This window comes from Balaenoptera physalus (genome assembly GCF_965194825.1).
Source record: "Balaenoptera physalus genome assembly, chromosome: 11".
NCBI classification, from domain to species: Eukaryota; Metazoa; Chordata; class Mammalia; order Artiodactyla; family Balaenopteridae; genus Balaenoptera; species Balaenoptera physalus.
In genome coordinates this window covers 39,722,669-39,741,732 of record NC_138896.1, presented here as the reverse complement: position 1 = coordinate 39,741,732, position 19,064 = coordinate 39,722,669, and the positions used below count along the sequence as shown (strand labels likewise).

Here is a 19,064-nt window from a genome sequence, read left to right as displayed (position 1 = left end):
CCCAACTGGAAGAGCAGAGAAAATAGATTAGAAAAAAAAAATGAATAGAATCTCAGGGACCTAACAAAAGATCAAACATGTATGTCATCAGAGTCCCAGAAGGACAGAAAGAGGGTGGGGCTGAAAGAGCCCTCCGTGAAATAATGACTGAAAACTTCCCAAATTTGGCAAGAGACACAAACCTACAGAATCAAGAAGCTGAGCACACCCCAAACCAGATAAACCAAAAGAAATCCATGCCAAGATACCATCGCAATTAAATTTCTGAAAATGAAAGACAAAGGAAAAATTCTTAAAAGCAGTGAGAGAAAAATGACATCTTACCTAGGGGCTTCCCTGGTGGCGCAGTGGTTGAGAGTCTGCCTGCCAATGCAGGGGACACGGGTTCGAGCCCTGGTCTGGGAAGATCCCACATGCCGCGGAGCAACTGGGCCCGTGAGCCACAATTGCTGAGCCTGCCCGTCTGGAGCCTGTGCTCCGCAACAAGAGAGGCCGCGATAGTGAGAGGCCCGCGCACCGCGATGAAGAGTGGCCCCCACTTGCTGCAACTAGAGGAAGCCCTCACACAGAAACGAAAACCCAACACAGCCATAAATAAATAAATAAATAAAATTTAAAAAGAAAAAATGACATCTTACCTATAGGGGAAAAGTAATTTGAATGACAGTGAATTTCTCAGCAGAATTGTGGAGGCCAGAAGGAAGTAGTATGATATTTTTCCAGTGCTGAAAGAAAAGAACTGTGAACCCAGAATTCTATATCCTGCAAAAATATTCTCCAGGAATGAAGAGGAATCAAGACATTCTCAGATGAAGTAAAACTAAGGAACTTAGTCACCAGCAGACCTACCCTAAAAGAATGGTGAAAGTTTTCTAAATAGAAAGGAAGTGAAGAAAGAAAGAAATGAACCTTGGAACATCAGGGAATGATGAACAAACACGAAGCAAAAATATTGGTAATACAATGGACTTTCCTTCTCCTACGGAGTTTTCTAAATTATGTTTGATGGTTGAAGCAAAATCCTAACGCAGTTTAATATCGTTCGAAATGCAAGTAGAGGAAATGTTTAAAACAATTATCTTTTAAATGAGGAGGATGAGGGGATATAAAACAAGGTAAGGTTTCTATACATTACTTGAACTGGTAAATGATGACACCAATAGACTGTGGAGAGTTATGTATATACGTAATACCTAGAGCAAACACTAAATAAAAGAGTTATTCAAAGAGATAAACTCACAAACACTATAAGTTAAATAGAAATGGAATTTTAAAATGTTTTTAAGTAACTCACAGGGAGACAGGAAAAATAGAAAAATGAAAACAGAATAACTAGAAAACAAAAAATTAAATGGCAGACTTAAGCCCTAGCATATCATAATTACACAAAATTTAAACAGTCTAAAAACATCAATTAAAAGACAGACTGGAGGAGATTAAAAAACATGAGCCAACTATATGCTATCTATAAGAAACCCACCTCAAATAACAATAATATAGGCAGGTTGACAATGAAAGGATGGGAAAAGATATATAATGCAAACATTAATCAAAAGAAAGGAGTGGCTATGTTAATATAAAGTAGACTTCAGAGCAAAGAAAATTATAAGAGAGAAGAGGGTACTATATAATGATAAAAGGTCAATGCACCAAGAAAACATATCAATCCTAAATGTGTGTACACCAAACAACAGAGCTGTAAAATATGTGAAGCAAAAACTGAGTTAAAAAGGGAAACAGACAAATCCACAAATGCTATGGACTGAACTGTGCCCCTCCAAAATTCATATGTTGAAGCCCTAACTCCCAATTTGACTGTATTTGGAAATAGGGCGTTTAGGAGGTAATTAAGGTTAAATTGGGTCATAAGGGTGAGATCCTAATTCAGTAGGATTACTGGCTTTACAAGAAGAGGAAGAGAGAGAGAGAGAGAGAAAGAGAGAGATCAATCTCGCCAGACACAGGCACCAAGGAAAGGCCATGTGAAAACACAGCAAGAAGGTGACTGTCTACAAGTCAGGAAGAGAGTCCTCACCAGAAAATGACCCTGCTAGACCTTGATCTGGGGCTTTCCAGCCTCCAGAACTGTGAGAAATAAATCTCTACAGTATATCGTTACGGCAGCCTAAGCAGATTAATATCAATCCAACAAATAGAGCTGGAGATTCAACTCAGTTAGAAACTCTGTCAACAGCTGGTAGAACAACTAGAGAGAATATCAGCAAGGATAGAGAAGAACTCAACACCATCAACCAACAGGATCTCACTGACAGTACAGAACACTTTGGCTAACAACAGCAGGATGAACATTTTTTTTTCCAAGTGCCCAAGGAACATATACCAAGATAGACCATATCCTGGGCCAAAAATAAGCCTCAACAAATTTAGAAGAATTAAAATAATACACAGTGTGTTCCTGAACCACAATAGAATCAAAGTAGAAATCAATAACAAAGATAACAGAAAATTCTCTAAAACACTTGGAAATAACACACTTCTAGGTAATCCATGAGTCAAAGAGAAATAAATCTCAAGGGGATCAAAATAAATATGAAACTGAATGAAAATGAACATACAACATACCCAAATTTGTGGGACAAGGTAATGTAGTGCTGAGAAGGAAATTCATAGCAGTAAATGCATACACTGGGAAAGAGGAAAAGTCTTAAATCAGTAATCTAGGCTTCTACCCTCAAGAACCTCAAAAAAAAAAAGAGCAAAATAAACACAAAGCAAGGAGAAGGAAGGAAATAATAAAGATAAAAGCAGAAATAAATGAAAATGAAAGCAGGAAGTAGGAAAAAATAAAACAGAGAGCTTATTTTATGTTATGATCAATAAAATTCACAAAACTGTAGCTAAACTGACAATGAAAAAAAGAGAGAGAGAGAGAAGACAGATTACCAATATCAGGTATAAAACAATGGTTACTGCTACATACCCTGCAGACATCAGAAGGATAATAATAGAACACTATGCACTAAGTCTAAACATGTAAATTTAACAACTTAGACTAAATAGAACAGTTCCTCAAAAAACATACACTATCACAACTCACCCAATGTGAAATAGATAATTTGAGTAGCACTGTAAAAATTGAATCCGTAATTTAAAAAAAAACTCTAAGCCCAGATGATTTCCCTGAATAATTCTACCAAATGTTTAAAGAATAGTTAATACCAATTCTACACAATCTGTTTCAGAAAACAGAAGCATACGAATGCCTCCTAATTCATTTATTCTATAAGTTAATATTACCCTGATGCCAAGACCAACAAAGGCAATACAAAGAAAGAAAACTATAGACCAATACTGCTCTCATGAATGTAGACACAAAAAAATTTGTAACAAAATATTAGCTAATAGAATTCAGATATATATAAAAAGAATTATACATCATAACCAAGTAAAGTTCATTCCAGGGCTGCAAGGCTGACCAATATTTGAAGATCAATCCATATAATCCAACATATTAATAAGCTAAAGAAGAAAAATCATATTATCTTACCAACTGATGCAGAAAAATTTGACAAACACCCATTCATGATTTTTAAAACACTCAGAAAAATGGAAATTGAGGGTGAGTAATAGCTCCCTAAAGATGTCCACATCCCAATTAGTCAACAGAACCTGTGAATATGTTACCTTATGTGGCAGAAGATACTTTACAAGTGTGATTAAAATCAAGGGTCTTATCCTGGATTATCTAGAACAGCCCAGTATAATCACCGGGGCTATTAAAAAAGGGAGGGGGGGGAACCTTCAAGATGGTGGAGGAGTAAGACGTGGAGATCACCTTCCTCCCCACAAATATATCAAAAATACATCTACATGTGGAACAACTGCTACAGAACACCTACTGAACACTGGCAGAAGACCTCAGACTTCCCAAAAGGCAAGAAACTCCCCACGTGCCTGGGTAGGGCAAAAGAAAAAAGGAAAAACAGAGACAAAAGAATAGGGATGGGACCTGCACCAGTGGGAGGGAGCTGTGAAGGAGGAAAAGTTTCCACACACTAGGAAGACCCTTCACTGGTGGAGACAGTGGTGGGCAGGGAGGGAAGCTTCGGAGCCACAGAGGAGAGCGCAGCAACAGGGGTGGGGAGGGCAAAGCGGAGAGATTCCCACACAGAGGATTGGTGCCGACCAGCACTCACCAGCCCGAGAGGCTTGTCTGCTCACCCGCTGGGGCAGGTGGGGGCTGGGAGCTGAGGCTCAGGCTTCAGAGGTCGGATCCCAGGGAGAGGACTGGGGTTGGCTGCGTGAACACAGCCTGAAGGGGGCTAGTGCACCACAGCTAGCCGGGAGGGAGTCCGGGAAAAAGTCTGGACCTGCCTAAGAGGCAAGAGACTGTTGTTTCGGGATGCACGAGGAGAGGGGATTCAGAGCACCGCCTAAACGAGCTCCAGACATGGGCACGAGCCACGGCTATCAGCATGGACACCAGAGACAGGCATGAAACACTAAGGCTGCTGCTGCAGCCACCAAGAAGCCTGTGTGCAAGCACAGGTCACTATCCACACCTCCCCTCCCGGAGCCTGTGCAGCCCACCACTGCCAGAGTCCCATGATCCAGGGACAACTTCCCCGGGAGAACGCACAGCGCGCCTCAGGCTGGTGCAACGTCACGCCAGCCTCTGCTGCCACATTCTGTACCCCTCCCTCCCCAAGGCCTGAGTGAGCCAGAGTCCCCTCATCAACTGCTCCTTTAACCCCGTCCTGTCTGAGCGAAGAACAGATGCCCTCAGGCGACCTACACGCAGAGTCCAGGCCAAATCCAAAGCTGAACCCCAGGAGCTGTGCGAACAAAGAAGAGAAAGGGAAATTTCTCTGTGCAGTCTCAGGAGCAGCAGATTAAATCTCCACAATCAACTTGATGTACCTGCATCTGTGGAATACCTGAATAGACCACGATCATCCCAAAATTGAGGCAGTGGACTTTGGGAGCAACTGTAGACTTGTGGTTTGCCTTCTACATCTAATTGGTTTCTGGTTTTATGTTTATCTTAGTTTAGTATTTAGAGCCTATTATCATTGGTAGATTTGTTTATTGATTTGGTTGACTCTTCCTTTATATGTGTGTGTGTGTGTGTGTGTGTGTGTGTGTGTAGACACACATATATAATTCTTTTTTCCCTTTTCTCTTTTTGTGAGTATTTATGTGTATGCTTCTTTGTGTGATTTTTGTCTGTATAGGTTTGCTTTTACCATTTGTCCTAGGGTTCTGTGTGTCCATTTTGTTTTGTTTTGTTTTAGTATAGTTTTTAGTGCTTGTTATCATTGGTGGATTTGTTTATTGGTTTGGTTGTTCTCTTCTTTCTTTTTTTTTTTACTACATTTTTAATTTTAATAATATATTTTTTTATCTTAATAACTTTATTTATTTTATTATTTTTTTCTTTCTTTTTTTTTTCTCCCTTTTCTTCTGAGCCATGTGGCTGACAGGGTCTTGGTGCTCCGGCTGGGTGTCAGGCCTGAGCCTCTGAGGTGGGAGAGCCAACTGCAGGACACTGGTCCACCAGAGACCTCCTGGCCCCACGTAATATCAATTGGCATGAGTGCTCCCAGAGATCTCCATATCAACACTAAGACCCAGCTCCACCCAACGACCAGCAAGCTCCAGTGCTGGACACCCCATGCCAAATAACTAGCAAGACAGGAACACAACCCCACCCATTAGCAGAGAGGCTGCCTAAAATCATAATAAGTTCACAGACACCCCAGAACACACCACCAGATGCAGTCCTGCCCACCAGAAAGACAAGATCCAGCCTCATCCACTAGAACACAGGCACCAGTACCCTCCACCAGAAAGCCTATACAACCCACTGAACCAACCTTACCCACTGGGAGCAGACACCAAAACAACGGGAACTACGAACCTGCAGCCTGCGAAAAGGAGACCCCAAACGCAGTAAGTTAAGCAAAATGAGAAGACAGACAAATACACAGCAGATGAAGGAGCAAGGAAAAAACCCACCAGACCAAACGAAGAGGAAATAGGCAGTCTACCTGAAAAAGAATTCAGAGTAATGATAGTAAAGATGATCCAAAATCTTGGAAATAGAATTGAGAAAATACAAGAAAGGTTTAACAAGGACCTAGAAGAACTAAAGAGCAATCAAACAATGATGAACAACACAATAAATGAAATTTAAAATTCTCTAGAAGGAATCAATAGCAGAATAACTGAGACAGAAGAATGGATAAGTGACCTGGAAGATAAAATAGTGGAAATAACTACCACAGAGCAGAATAAAGAAAAAAGAATGAAAAGAACTGAGGACAGTCTCAGAGACCTCTGGGACAACATTAAATGCACCAACATTCGAATTATAGGGGTCCCAGAAGAAGAAGAGAAAAAGAAAGGGACTGAGAAAATATTTGAAGAGATTTTAGTTGAAAACTTCCCTAATATGGGAAAGGAAATAGTCAATCAAGACCAGGAAGCGCAGAGAGTCCCATACAGGAAAAATCCAAGGAGAAACATGCCAAGACACATATTAATCAAACTATCAAAAATTAAATACAAAGAAAAAATATTAAAAGCAGCAAGGGAAAAGCAACAAATAACATACAAGGGAATCACCATAAGGTTAACAGCTGATCTTTCAGCAGAAACTCTGCAAGCTAGAAGGGTGAGGCAGGACATATTTAAAGTGATAAAAGGCAAAATCCTACAACCAAGATTACTCTACCCAGCAAGGATCTCATTCAGATTGGACAGAGAAATTAAAACCTTTACAAACAAGCAAAAGCTAAGAGAATTCAGTACCACCAAACCAGCTTTACAACAAATGCTAAAGGAACTTCTCTAGGCAGGAGACACAAGAGAAGGAAAAGACCTACAAAAACAAACCCAAAACAATTAAGAAAATGGTAATAGGAACATACATATTGATAATTACCTTAAATATAAATGGATTAAATGCGCCAACCAAAAGACACAGACTGGCTGAATGGATACAAAAACAAGATCCGTATATATGCTGTCTACAAGAGACCCACTTCAGACCTAGGGACACGTACAGACTGAAAGTGAGGGGATGGAAAAAGATATTCCATGCAAATGGAAATCAAAAGAAAGCTGGAGTAGCAATTCTCATATCAGACAAAATAGACTTTAAAATAAAGACTATTACAAGAGACAAAGAAGGACACTACATAATGATCAAGGGATCAATCCAAGAAGAAGCTATAACAATTGTAAATATTTATGCACCCACATAGGAGCACCTCAATACATAAGGCAAATGCTAACAGCCAGAAAAGGGGAAATCGACAGTAACACAATCATAGTAGGGGACTTTAACACCCCACTTTCACCAATGGACAGATCATCCAAAATGAAAATAAATAAGGAAACACAAGCTTTAAATGATACATTAAACAAGATGGACTTAATTGATATTTACAGGACATTCCATCCAAAAACAACAGAATACACATTTTTCTCAAGTGCTCATGGAACATTCTCCAGGATAGATCATATCTTGGGTCACAAATCAAGCCTTGGTAAATTTAAGAAAATTGAAATCGTATCAAGTATCTTTTCCAACCACAACGCTATGAGACTAGATATCAATTACAGGAAAAAATCTGTAAAAAATACAAACACATGGAGGCTAAAAAATACACTACTAAATAACCAAGAGATCACTGAAGAAATCAAAGAGGAAATAAAAAAATACCTAGAAACAAATGACAATGAAAACACGATGATCCAAAACCTATGGGATGCAGCAAAAGCAGTTCTAAGAGGGAAATTTATAGCAATACAATCCTACCTCAAGAAACAAGAAACATCTCAAATAAACAACCTAACCTTACACCTAAAGGAATTAGAGAAAGAAGAACAAAAAAAAAAAAAAAAAACCCCAAAGTTAGCAGAAGGAAAGAAATCATAACGATCAGATCAGAAATAAATGAAAAAGAAATGAAGGAAACGATAGCAAAGATCAAAAAAGCTAAAAGCTGGTTCTTTGAGAAGATAAACAAAATCGATAAACCATTAGCCAGACTCATCAAGAAAAAAAGGGAGAAGACTCAAATCAGTAGAATTAGAAATGAAAAGGGAGAAGTAACAACTGACACTGCAGAAATACAAAGGATCATGAGAGATTACTACAAGCAACTCTATGCCAATAAAATGGACAACCTGGAAGAAATGGACAAATTCTTAGAAAAGCACAACCTTCCGAGACTGAACCAGGAAGAAATAGAAAATATAAACAGACCGACCACAAGCACTGAAATTCAAACTGTGATTTAAAATCTTCCAACAGGGCTTCCCTGGTGGCACAGTGGTTAAGAATCCACCTGCCAATGCAGGGGACATGGGTTTGAGCCCTGGTCCACGAAGATTCCACATGCCAAGGAGCAACTAAGCCCGTGCGCCACAACTACTGAGCATGCATTCTAGAGCCCACGAGCCACAACTACTGAAGCCCGCGTGCCTACAGCCTGTGCTCCACAACAAGAGAAGCCACCTCAATGAGAAGCCCACACACCACAATGAAGAGAAGCCCCCACTCGCTACAACTAGAGAAAGCCCGCGCACAGCCAAAAAGACCCAATGCAGCCAAAAGTAAATTAAATAAATAAATAAACAAAAACAAAAAACAACCAAAAAAACAAATCTTTAAAAAAAAAAATCTTCCAACAAACAAAAGCCCAGGACCAGATGGCTTCACAGGAGAATTCTATCAAACATTTAGAGAAGAGCTAACACCCATCCTTCTCAAACTCTTCCAAAATATAGCAGAGGGAGGAACACTCCCAAACTCATTCTACAAGGCCACCATCACCCTGATACAAAAATCAGACAAAGATATCACAAAAAAAGAAAACTACAGGCCAATATCACTGATGAACATAGATCCAAAAATCCTCAACAAAATACTAGCAAACAGAATCCAGCAGCACATTAAAAGGATCATACACCATGATCAAGCGGGATTTATCCCAGGGATGCAAGGGTTCTTCAATATATGCAAATCAATCAATGTGATAGACCATATTAACAAATTGAAGGAAAAAATCCATATGATCATCTCAATAGATGCAGAAGAAGATTTCGACAAAATTCAACACCCATTTATGATAAAAACCCTCCAGAAACAAGGCATAGAGGGGACTTACCTCAACATAATAAAGGCCATATATGACAAACCCACAGCCAACATCATTCTCAATGGTGAAAAATTGAAACCATTTCCACTAAGATCAGGAACAAGACAAGGTTGCCCACTCTCACCACTATAATTCAACATAGTTTTGGAAGTTTTAGCCACAGCAATCAGAGAAGGAAAAGAAATAAAAGGAATCCAAATCAGAAAAGAAGAAGTAAAACTGTCACTGTTTGCAGATGACATGATACTATACATAGAGAATCCTAAAGATGCCACCAGAAAACTACTAGAACTAATCAATGAATTTGGTAAAGTAGCAGGATATAAAATTAATGCACAGAAATCTCTTGCATTCCTATACGCTAATGATGAAAAATCTGAAAGACAAATTAAGGAAACACTCACATTTACCATTGCAACAAAAAGAATAAAATACCTAGGAATAAACCTACCTGACAAAAGACCTGTATGCAGAAAACTATAAGACACTGATGAAAGAAATTAAAGAGAATACAAACAGATGGAGAGACATAACATGTTCTTGGATTGGAAGAATCAAAATTGTGACAATGACTATACTACCCAAAGCAATCTACAGATTCAATGCAATCTCTATCAAACTCCCAATGGCATTTTTCACAGAACTAGAACAAAAAATTTCACAATTTGTATGGAGACACAAAAGACCCCAAATAGCCAAAGCAATCTTGAGAAAGAAAAATGGAGCTGGAGGAATCAGACTCCCTGACTTCAGACTATACTACAAAACTACAGTAATCAAGACAGTATGGTACTGGCACAAAAACAGAAATATAGATCAGTGGAACAGGATAGAAAATCCAGACATAAACCCATGCTCCTATGGTCATTATCTTTGATAAAGGAGGCAAGACTATACAGTGGAGAAAAGATAGCCTCTTCAATAAGTGGTGCTGGGAAAACTTGACAGCTACATGTAAAAGAATGAAATTAGAACACTCCCTAATACCATACACAAAAATAAACTCAAAATGGATTAAAGACATAAATGTAAGGCCAGACACTATAAAACTCTTAGAGGAAAGCATAGGCAGAACACTCCATGACATAAATCACAGCAAGATCCTTTTTGACCCACCTCCTAGAATAAGGGAAATAAAAACAAAAATAAACAAATGGGACCTAATGAAACTTAAAAGCTTTTGCACAGCAAAGGAAACCATAAACAAGATGAAAAGACATCCTTCAGAATGGGAGAAAATATTTGCAAACAAAGAAACGGACAAAGGATTAATCTCCAAAATATACAAGCAGCTCATGCAGCTCAATATCACAAAAACAAACAACTCAATCCAAAAATGGGCAGAAGACCTAAACAGACACTTCTCCAAAGAAGACATACAGATGGCCAACAAATTCATGAAAACATGCTCAACATCACTAATCATTAGAGAAATGCAAATCAAAACCACAATGAGGTATCACCTCACACGGGTCAGAATGGCCATCATCAAAAAATCTACAAACAATAAATGCTGGAGAGAGTGTGGAGAAAAGGGAACCCTCTTGCACTGTGTGTGGGAATGTAAATTGATAAAGCCACTATGCAGAACAGTATGGAGGTTCCTTAAAAAACTAAAAATAGAACTACCATATGACCTAGCAATCCCACTACTGAGCATATACCCTGAGATAACCATAATTCAAAAAGAGTCATGTACCGCAATGTTCACTGCAGCACTATTTACAATAGCCAGGACATGGAAGCAATCTAAGTGTCCATCGACAGATGAATGGATAAAGATGTGGCACATATATACAACAGAATATTACTCAGCCATAAAAAGAAACGAAACTGTGTTATTTGTAGTGAGGTGGATGGACCTAGAGTCTGTCATACAGAGCGAATTAAGTCAGAAGAGAAAAACAAATACCGTATGCTAACACATATATATGGAATCTATTTTTAAAAATGGTTCTGAGGAACCTAGGGGCAGGACAGGAATAAAGACACAGACGTAGAGAATGGACTTGAGGACATGGAGAGGGGGAAGGGTAAGCTGGGACAAAGTGAGAGAGTGGCATTGACATATATACACTACCAAATGTAAAATAGCTAGCTAGTGGAAAGCACCTGCATAGTACAGGGAGATCAGCTCGGTGCCTTGTGACCACCTAGAGGGGTGGGATAGGAAGGGTGGGAGGGAGACGCAAGAGGGAGGAGATATGGGGATATATGTATACGTATAGCTGATTCACTTTGTTATACAGCAGAAACTAACACAACACTGTAAAGCAATTATACTCCAATAAAGATGTTTTTAAAAAAAAAGGGAGGGAGGAGGGTCAAAGTAAGAGAGGAGACACTATGAAAGCAATGGTTTAGTGACGTGCTTAGAAGCTGGAGGAAAGGGCTACCAGCCAAGGAATGTGCACAGTCTCTAGAAGCTGTTTTAGTTTCCTAGGGCTACTGTAACAAAGCACCACAAACTGGGTGGCTTAAACAGATAACACATTTGTTTTATCTGAGGTACAAGTCTGAAATCAGGGTGTCAGCAGAGTTGGTTTCTTCTAAGGCTCTGAGGGAGAATCTGTCCCATTCCTCTTTTCTAGCTTCTGGTAGCCTGAAGTAGACGGCATTCTCCCTGATTCTTCACATTGTTGTACTTCTGTATGTGTCTGTCTCTTCATGTGACACATGTCTTTTCATAAGGACACCAGCCAGATTGGATCAGGGTCCCACACAATTCCAGTCTAACCTCACTTTAACTAAGTACATCTATAATGACCCTATTTACAAATGAGGTCACATTCTGAGGTATTGGGGGTTAGGACTTCAACATATGAATTTGGGGGCAGCGAGTGGGGGAGACACAACCCATAACAATTACCCATGTGATTAAGTTGATCTTAAAAAGGGGAGATTATCCTGGATTATGTGAGTGGGCCCTAAATCCAATCAGAAATATCCTTATAAGAGAGAGGCAGAGGGAGATTAGATATACACAGATGACGACCATGGGACCCTGAGGTGACCACGGGGGCCTAGACTAGACTAATGCAGCCACAGGTAAAGGAATACCAGCAGCCAGTAGAAGCTGAAAGAGGCAAGGAACGGATTCTCCCCTAGAGCCTTCAGAGGAAATATGGCCCTGCCAACACTCTGATTTCAGCCCAATGAGCTGATTTTTGATTTCTGCAACTAGACACTAGTGATAGCTGCACAACATTGTGAGTGTACAAAATGTCACTAATGGTAAATTTCTATAGTATGTGTATTTTACCACAAATCAAAGTATCTATCCCTCAAACTGTGGGCAGGACTGAATGGAGCTATCTTTCTTTGCTGAGGTCAGGATCCCTGTCTCCTCCACATGGAAGTACAAGAAAATCAACTCAAAATTTCTAAGAAATCAATCGTTCTGGATTTTAATTATGAAGTACAAAGCAAAGTTCTATTGTCAGCCCAGTATCTGCACCCACCAGCCAGGCAGTCCTCTTCTCAGGAACCCCTTCAGAGCACTTCTGCCTCTAAGATAAGGAGGCTTCCAAAATATGGATTTTTAACAAATTCAAATAGTTGCAAATCAGAGACTCCATCTAGGCAAGCCTCGCTGTCTATTAAACACATCCTTTTTCTGGGCTTCCCCATCTTGAGGATGTCCAGCTACGAGATTGGAAACTGAACAATCCAGGCCCTCCAGCTTTTCTGGTCACAGTAAAGGTCCACTGTTGGCCTGGCTCTGTCACCCATCTAGGCTCTACTCTCTAAAAAAGGAAGTCAATCAGGAGAAATCCTGGGCTAATGGACCTCAAATCCCCCTTCAGATGTTCTTCCTAGACTTCCTAGATGTTCTTCCTATATTCAGCTCCCTCCATCTCCTGAAATGGTGAGAACATTGATTGTCTTCACCCTACCTTGAGAGCAGGTGAGTGAGTTTCCATTTTCTCTCTTATCCATTACCAAAAAAGGGCCAAATGTGAAGGGAACATTTCCTCATTTCCGCCATCCTAGGTCAGGGCTGGTCTGCTGCGGTCTGCCCGAGAATGAGGGGCTGGATCTCAACCAGCCCAGGAGACAAGCCCAGGTCCTTCCTAGAACAGCTCTCATTTGTGATGCCAACAGCAGAGCTCACAACCACAACTGCCAGGGACAGTCCCAGTCTGGAGGTGGGAAGAAGGGAGGTGGGTGTTCCACACCGGGACGCCCACATGGCCTCTCTCGGGAAGAACAGGGGCTTCTAAGCTTAGAGAGGAGGGAACAGGAGACTCGCTCAGCCACTCAGCTAGAGAACAGGACCAAGGATAAACCTGACCAAACCAGTCACTGATCCAACTGGCCAAGACTGAACTCTGGACACCTGAGAGAGAGAGACCACAGGAACTCGGACCTGTCCTCAGCAGGACGCCCGCTATGAGCCAACATGCATTGTCATCTGGCCCCAGCTAGCACCCTGCTTCGGAACCCCTGCAACAGAAGAGAAAGCTGAGGCTCCCACTCTTCCTGACCTCTTGTGGCATCATTTGAAACCTTCAGAGGAATTTGGTCCTGGAAATGAGGTTTCTAATAACTTTTTTCAATCACACCCAATCCTGACAACTGAATTAGACAAAACAAATTTCTGACTTCCAGAAATACACTCACATTTTGGATAATTCCACAGAATTCTCAGAGCCCTCAGAGCAATGCTTTACCCTCAGAGAAAATGTTATATGTTATAGTACCTGCGTGTCTTGGCTTCTCAGCTTTGCGTGCTGAAGGCAGCACCTGGAGGAAAACCCAGGGCCTGCCGGCTGCTCACTAGTGGGGGGCCGAGGACACAGGGCCTGGCCACGGCTGCCGCACAGGAAGCGTGGGGTTTGCTTGCAGTTCAGAAGTTTATTAGTGAATGAGTTTGGGCCAGCCAGTGTTTACACGCTTGGTCACTGCAGCGTAGTGTACTGGCTGCAGACGTGGAGAGGGCTTGCTGCTCTGCTGGTCACTGGTGATGTCACCCCAAGAGAATGATGGGCTTCTCTCCTGGGTCCAAGGTACCAGGGCTTGGAGCCAGTGCCATCAGAGAGACCCCAGTTCTGTCTCCAGTGCCTGGGCTGGGGGGATGAGGGTTTTTAAGATCTCCGTGTAGTAGGGGCCAAACACCTGCTGATTGTGGTGTGTTAAGTTGACGAACTTTTGGCCCAGTTCTGCCAGCTCTGCCTCAATGAGGGTAAGGCCTCCAGGGAGGTCTAGCAGAGACTGCTGCACACCAAGAACCAAACAGCATTTGAGGAACAAGTGGATCCGCTGATCTGTGAGGAGGAATAGACAGTGAGAAGGGAAAGAGCAAACAACTTTCAGGCAGAAACACTGCCCCCTGCACTCTACTCACCCAAGTTCAAGGTTAACTGAGATATTCACCGACCTACCCACTCACCTAGACATAAGGAAATTTGTTTTGTTTGGGGAGGGGGCTGCTACCTAACTCCCAAGGACAAAGCAAAGATCCAAAACTAGTGGGCTAGCACATTTCTATTCAAAAGATTCCTTAAGTATTCATCAGTTAAATCCTGGTATTTGACATAACAGGAGGATCTTTGACTGACCCTTCAGATGGCTGAGGTTAAGAGCAAGGTCAAGTTCATGGCCACCATTCCAACATGGGACAGGGGAAATCCCTGCTTTGGGAACATGTCCTCCAGCCTAATTCGGCATCAAATTCTTGTTGGCAGGGAGTGGGTGTCACATGTCTTAGACTGCAGCCAAAAATGACCCAGAAGGCCAGGGATGACTTAACCAGATTGGCTGGACAGTATGCCACACCTAGAAGCCATGAATTCCCGGTACAAATCTTCCTTAAACCATAGAGTCAGTCTTTAAACTAAAAGGGCTATATTTGCAACCCAGCATTATGCAAAATCTAAAGCCTACACAGTGACTTGCCCAATCATCGTGCCCTTTATTGTTAAATGGTTCAGTAAGCACCTTCCAGGGTTGGGATCGGCTCTCCCCTCAACATTCTCACCACCCCACAGGCATGCTCACCAATGACACTGTGGACACAGTTCTCCTTCTTGGTGATGTTCTGGAGCTCTCCTATCAGCGATGCTGTGTTGTCGCTGCTCAGAGCAGCAAGGCCCATGTTCTCGAGGCTCCGATGGATTTCCTGAGACACCTGTTCACTCACAGTCAGCATAGCCTCCTCCTCAGGCCTAGACCGTGAAGGAGAGTAAGCTGGTGCCCAGGGGTGGCCCTGAGCCCCGAAGCTCCACACCAGAAGTCAGGCCCACGTGAGGGAGATGCCCAGCCACCCTTCCGCCCTCACCGCAGGCCCTGGAAGCACAGAGCCCAGTGGGCAGGGTCAGTGTCTTCACTGTTACCCTCCAGATACTGACTTCTTTCTCTGTATGATACCATGTTCTTCTTCTTAGAAAACAAGATAAACTATAAAATCAACTCTGGACAAGGGTTTCATACCCACTCAGTATTCTTTAGTCCCATGGGATTTATTTATATATGCACATTTTTAACACTTTCTTGGACATTTTCCATAGTCATTTGTCCTACTCTCACCAATTACAATGACAAACCTGGCCTTCTGATTCCGCTTTGTCCTTTGGTGTGACACCTTGCACTCAGTGGATATTCAATCAACGTTGCTGACTGACTGGCTGACTCCTGGAGATACGTACGACCAGCCCACTCAACTAGATAAAGACCCTTCTGTAGCAAGCAAGATAATGAGTCATTTCATAGTAAACTATCCTCCATACCACCCTTTTGGAAGAAAGTTTTATTTTTCTTTGTTACAAGCCTCAAGGCCACTTATGGAAAGATACCAACAATCTTTGTGAATGATTCCAAAGGGCCTTTCTGTGGTTTGTTGTGGAACGTAAGGCATCCTTCATTACCTGCCTGTGCCTTCATATCACCTATCGTTACTCTAAGAAAGATCTATGCAACTCACCTGGACTTAAACTCCTCCATCAGGGCTTTAGTTATGCGTTTCAGCTTATCCACAAACTGAGGCGAGCCAAACAGAACACTGCCAGAGAAACTGCTGGCCACTAGCAAGACCGAGGCCAGGATGGTTAACTGGTGCAGCTGGGCCTCCAGCTCCTGCAGCTGGGCTCTGTCCATCAGCAGGGTCTGCGGAAGCAGGCAGAGCGGGCTGTCAGGAGAGGAGGGTCCCCATGCAAGTCCTCAGTCCCAGACTACAAGGCAAGGCCCCCCACAGTCCTACCTCAGGGAACTCTTCATCTTCCGGGTCCCAGAGAAGGAGGTTCAGGAAGCCCTGGGACAGCACCATTTTGGGGCTGAGGGGCTCCGGGCTGTTGGCTGCCTCACTTGGAGAGGGGCAGACCACACTGGAGGAGTCAGGAGTGTCAGGGCAGCTAGGTGGCGGCGTGGAGAGGTCTGCCGCCGCTCGGGTCAGCCACTTGGTAGTGTGATCGAGGAGGCCTGTGACAGGAAGAGTGCGTAATTATCTTCAGCTCCTATATCCCTGAGGCCTTGGGACGAAGATTCAAGATCTCCTCCTCCTCAATAAGTAAATGCTTTGGTTGGGGGAAGTCTTTCTGGCTTAGATAACTATTCCTTCTGCCACCCCCATCTGAGGAAGAAACTTTCTGCTCCTAAAAAGAGGCAGAGTACTCTCTCACATCATTAAAGTCAGACCCAAAGTCATATTCCCTGCTCCTGCCCTCAAGTTATATACATACTAGGCTGCTTGTTGAGGAGTTCCTGAAATTTAGCTCGTTCATACTGGATGGAATGTTCCTGCAGTTGGGGCTGAAGGCTCTGCATAGTGTAGCTCACCATGTCCATTTTCATCAGGCCCAGAACCTGGAAGATTCCTCTGACACAGGAGGAAATAGAATATTTATACTATGAAAGGAAATGCAGTAAGGGGGAACCTACACAAGATATCATTAAATCACCATATTCTAGAGGTAGGAGGGGCTTTAAAACTAATTTAGTCCTGCCTCCTAAATTTACAAAAGATGGCACTGTGGCCTAGGACCCAAGGCCGAGTAAGTAAGTGAGTGAGTGGCAGAGCTAGGAACAGATAAGTCTCTGGATGTTAAAGCCTTCAGACCTTTCCACAACAGTCATTCTATGTCTCTTAAAAAAAGAGTAGTCAGTGGAAGGAAACACACCAGCATGCCGACAAATCTCTCTGGGAAGTGGGCTTTTAGCTGATGTTATTTCTGATGCTATTTTTGGACAATTCACTTTTTTTTTTTTTTAACTTTCTGGGTCATGGTTTCTATAGCTCTGAAAAAGGGGTAACCTCCCATCCCTATCCCTCATATTGTGTGAAATGTAATAAGAAAACCTGGGATAGGGATGTTTGAATTCCTTGGAAGAAAGGATTACATACTCCAATGATTTATAGTAGGATGGTGTATAGGGGGCCAATCAATCTAAGGCCATCTTTGGAAAAGAAAAGCTAATAGACCAGAGAAAAGAGGAGTTAGTCAGGTCTTCAGTAGGGAAGAGCCAGCCAAGACAGAGGCTGTGACCCAGTGTCCGGCCCAGCTGTGCCCGGCCCAGGGGCTGAGGCAGGTTTCAAGAAACTGGTCAAGTTTCACACCTCAGTAACCGAACAGGGTCTGTGATGTTCTCTAGTTTCTGCACTGCTTCATCTCGAACTGGTGCACACAGCAGAGTCATCATGTTGAGAATGTACTTAGAGAGATGAGGGACATCCAGGGCCCCGTGTTCTGCTTCCTGCTTAAAGAGGTTCATGTCCAGGCCTTCTTCAATCTCACTTCTTAGGCGGTTCTGGCGTGGTAATAGCAGTGACAGCAAGATCTGCCCAGGAAAGAAAGTCAAAGGAGGAGTTGCTTTCTGTTCAGAGCCCCAAACTTTCTCTAATGGACAATCCCTTTAGCCAAAGACATCCCAGCCTGTGTCTTTTAAGGATCAAGAAGTTATGGAGAATAGTATGGAGGTTCCTTTAAAAACTAAAAATAGAGCTACCATATGATCCAGCAATCCCACTCCTGGACGTATATCCAGAGAAAACCATAATTCAAAATGATACATGCACCCCAATGTTCAACTGCAGCACTATTTACACTAGCCAGGACATGGAATCAACCTAAATGTCTATTGACAGAGGAATGGATAAAGAAGATGTTGTACAACAGAATATTACTCAGCCATAAAAAAAGAACGAAATAATATCATTTGCATTGATGGACCTAGAGAGTGTCATACTGAGTGAAGTCAGACAGAGAAAGACAAACAATCATATGATATCGCTTATATGTGGAGTCTAAAAAAATGGTACAAATGAACCTATTTACAAAACAGAAATAGAGTCACAGCTGTAGAAAACAAATTTATGGTTACTGGGGGGAAAGCAGTGGTGGTGCAGGGGGATAAATTGGGAGATTGGGATTGACATATACACAATAGTATATATAAAATAGATAGTTAATAAGGACCCACTGTATAGCACAGGGAACTCTTCTCAATACTCTGTAATGACCTATATGGGAAAAGAATCTAAAAAAGAGTGGATATATGTATATCTATAACTGATTCACTTTGCTGTACAGCAGAAACTAACACAACATTGTAAAAGCAACTACACTCCAATAAAAATTAAAAAAAAAAAAGAAGTTAGGTCCCTAAATTTCCTAGAGGATATTATTTATCTTTGTTTAGGGGCCAATGACAGTTCGAGGGTTTAGGGGATCACTGATAGCAACAGTATATCATTTTCTATGCAGATTGAGATAAAGAGATGAATAAAGTCAAGGGGTATGGTAAAAAGAAATGCAAGGTACAACAAATATAAAATACACACCACCACACAGTGGTGAGGTACTCTTAATTTACCAAAGGAAGCATTTTTTAGATTATTTTACTTGAAAGGGCAAGAATGAAATAGGCAAAGGAACTGCTAAAAGTCCCTTGAGAGATTGGTTCAAGATGGCGGAGTAGAAGGACGTGCTCTCACTCCCT

At 41.9% G+C, this 19,064-nt stretch overlaps 1 protein-coding gene across 1 annotated transcript in view; it reads right to left on the bottom strand.

The window, feature by feature from the left end:
• Window positions 1–624: 624 nt before the first annotated feature.
• TCP11 (t-complex 11) overlaps window positions 625–19,064 on the bottom strand; it is a 42,179-nt gene continuing 23,739 nt past the window's right edge. Inside the window, exons 4-9 of the mRNA XM_082415095.1 lie at window positions 17,683–17,903; window positions 16,808–16,944; window positions 16,330–16,547; window positions 16,054–16,235; window positions 15,132–15,298; window positions 625–14,398 (exon numbers count right to left, since the gene is read on the bottom strand). Of these exons, the coding sequence (XP_082271221.1) occupies window positions 14,166–14,398; window positions 15,132–15,298; window positions 16,054–16,235; window positions 16,330–16,547; window positions 16,808–16,944; window positions 17,683–17,903 (1,158 nt within the window). The 3' untranslated portion in view covers window positions 625–14,165. The remainder of the gene's footprint in view (window positions 14,399–15,131; window positions 15,299–16,053; window positions 16,236–16,329; window positions 16,548–16,807; window positions 16,945–17,682; window positions 17,904–19,064) is intronic.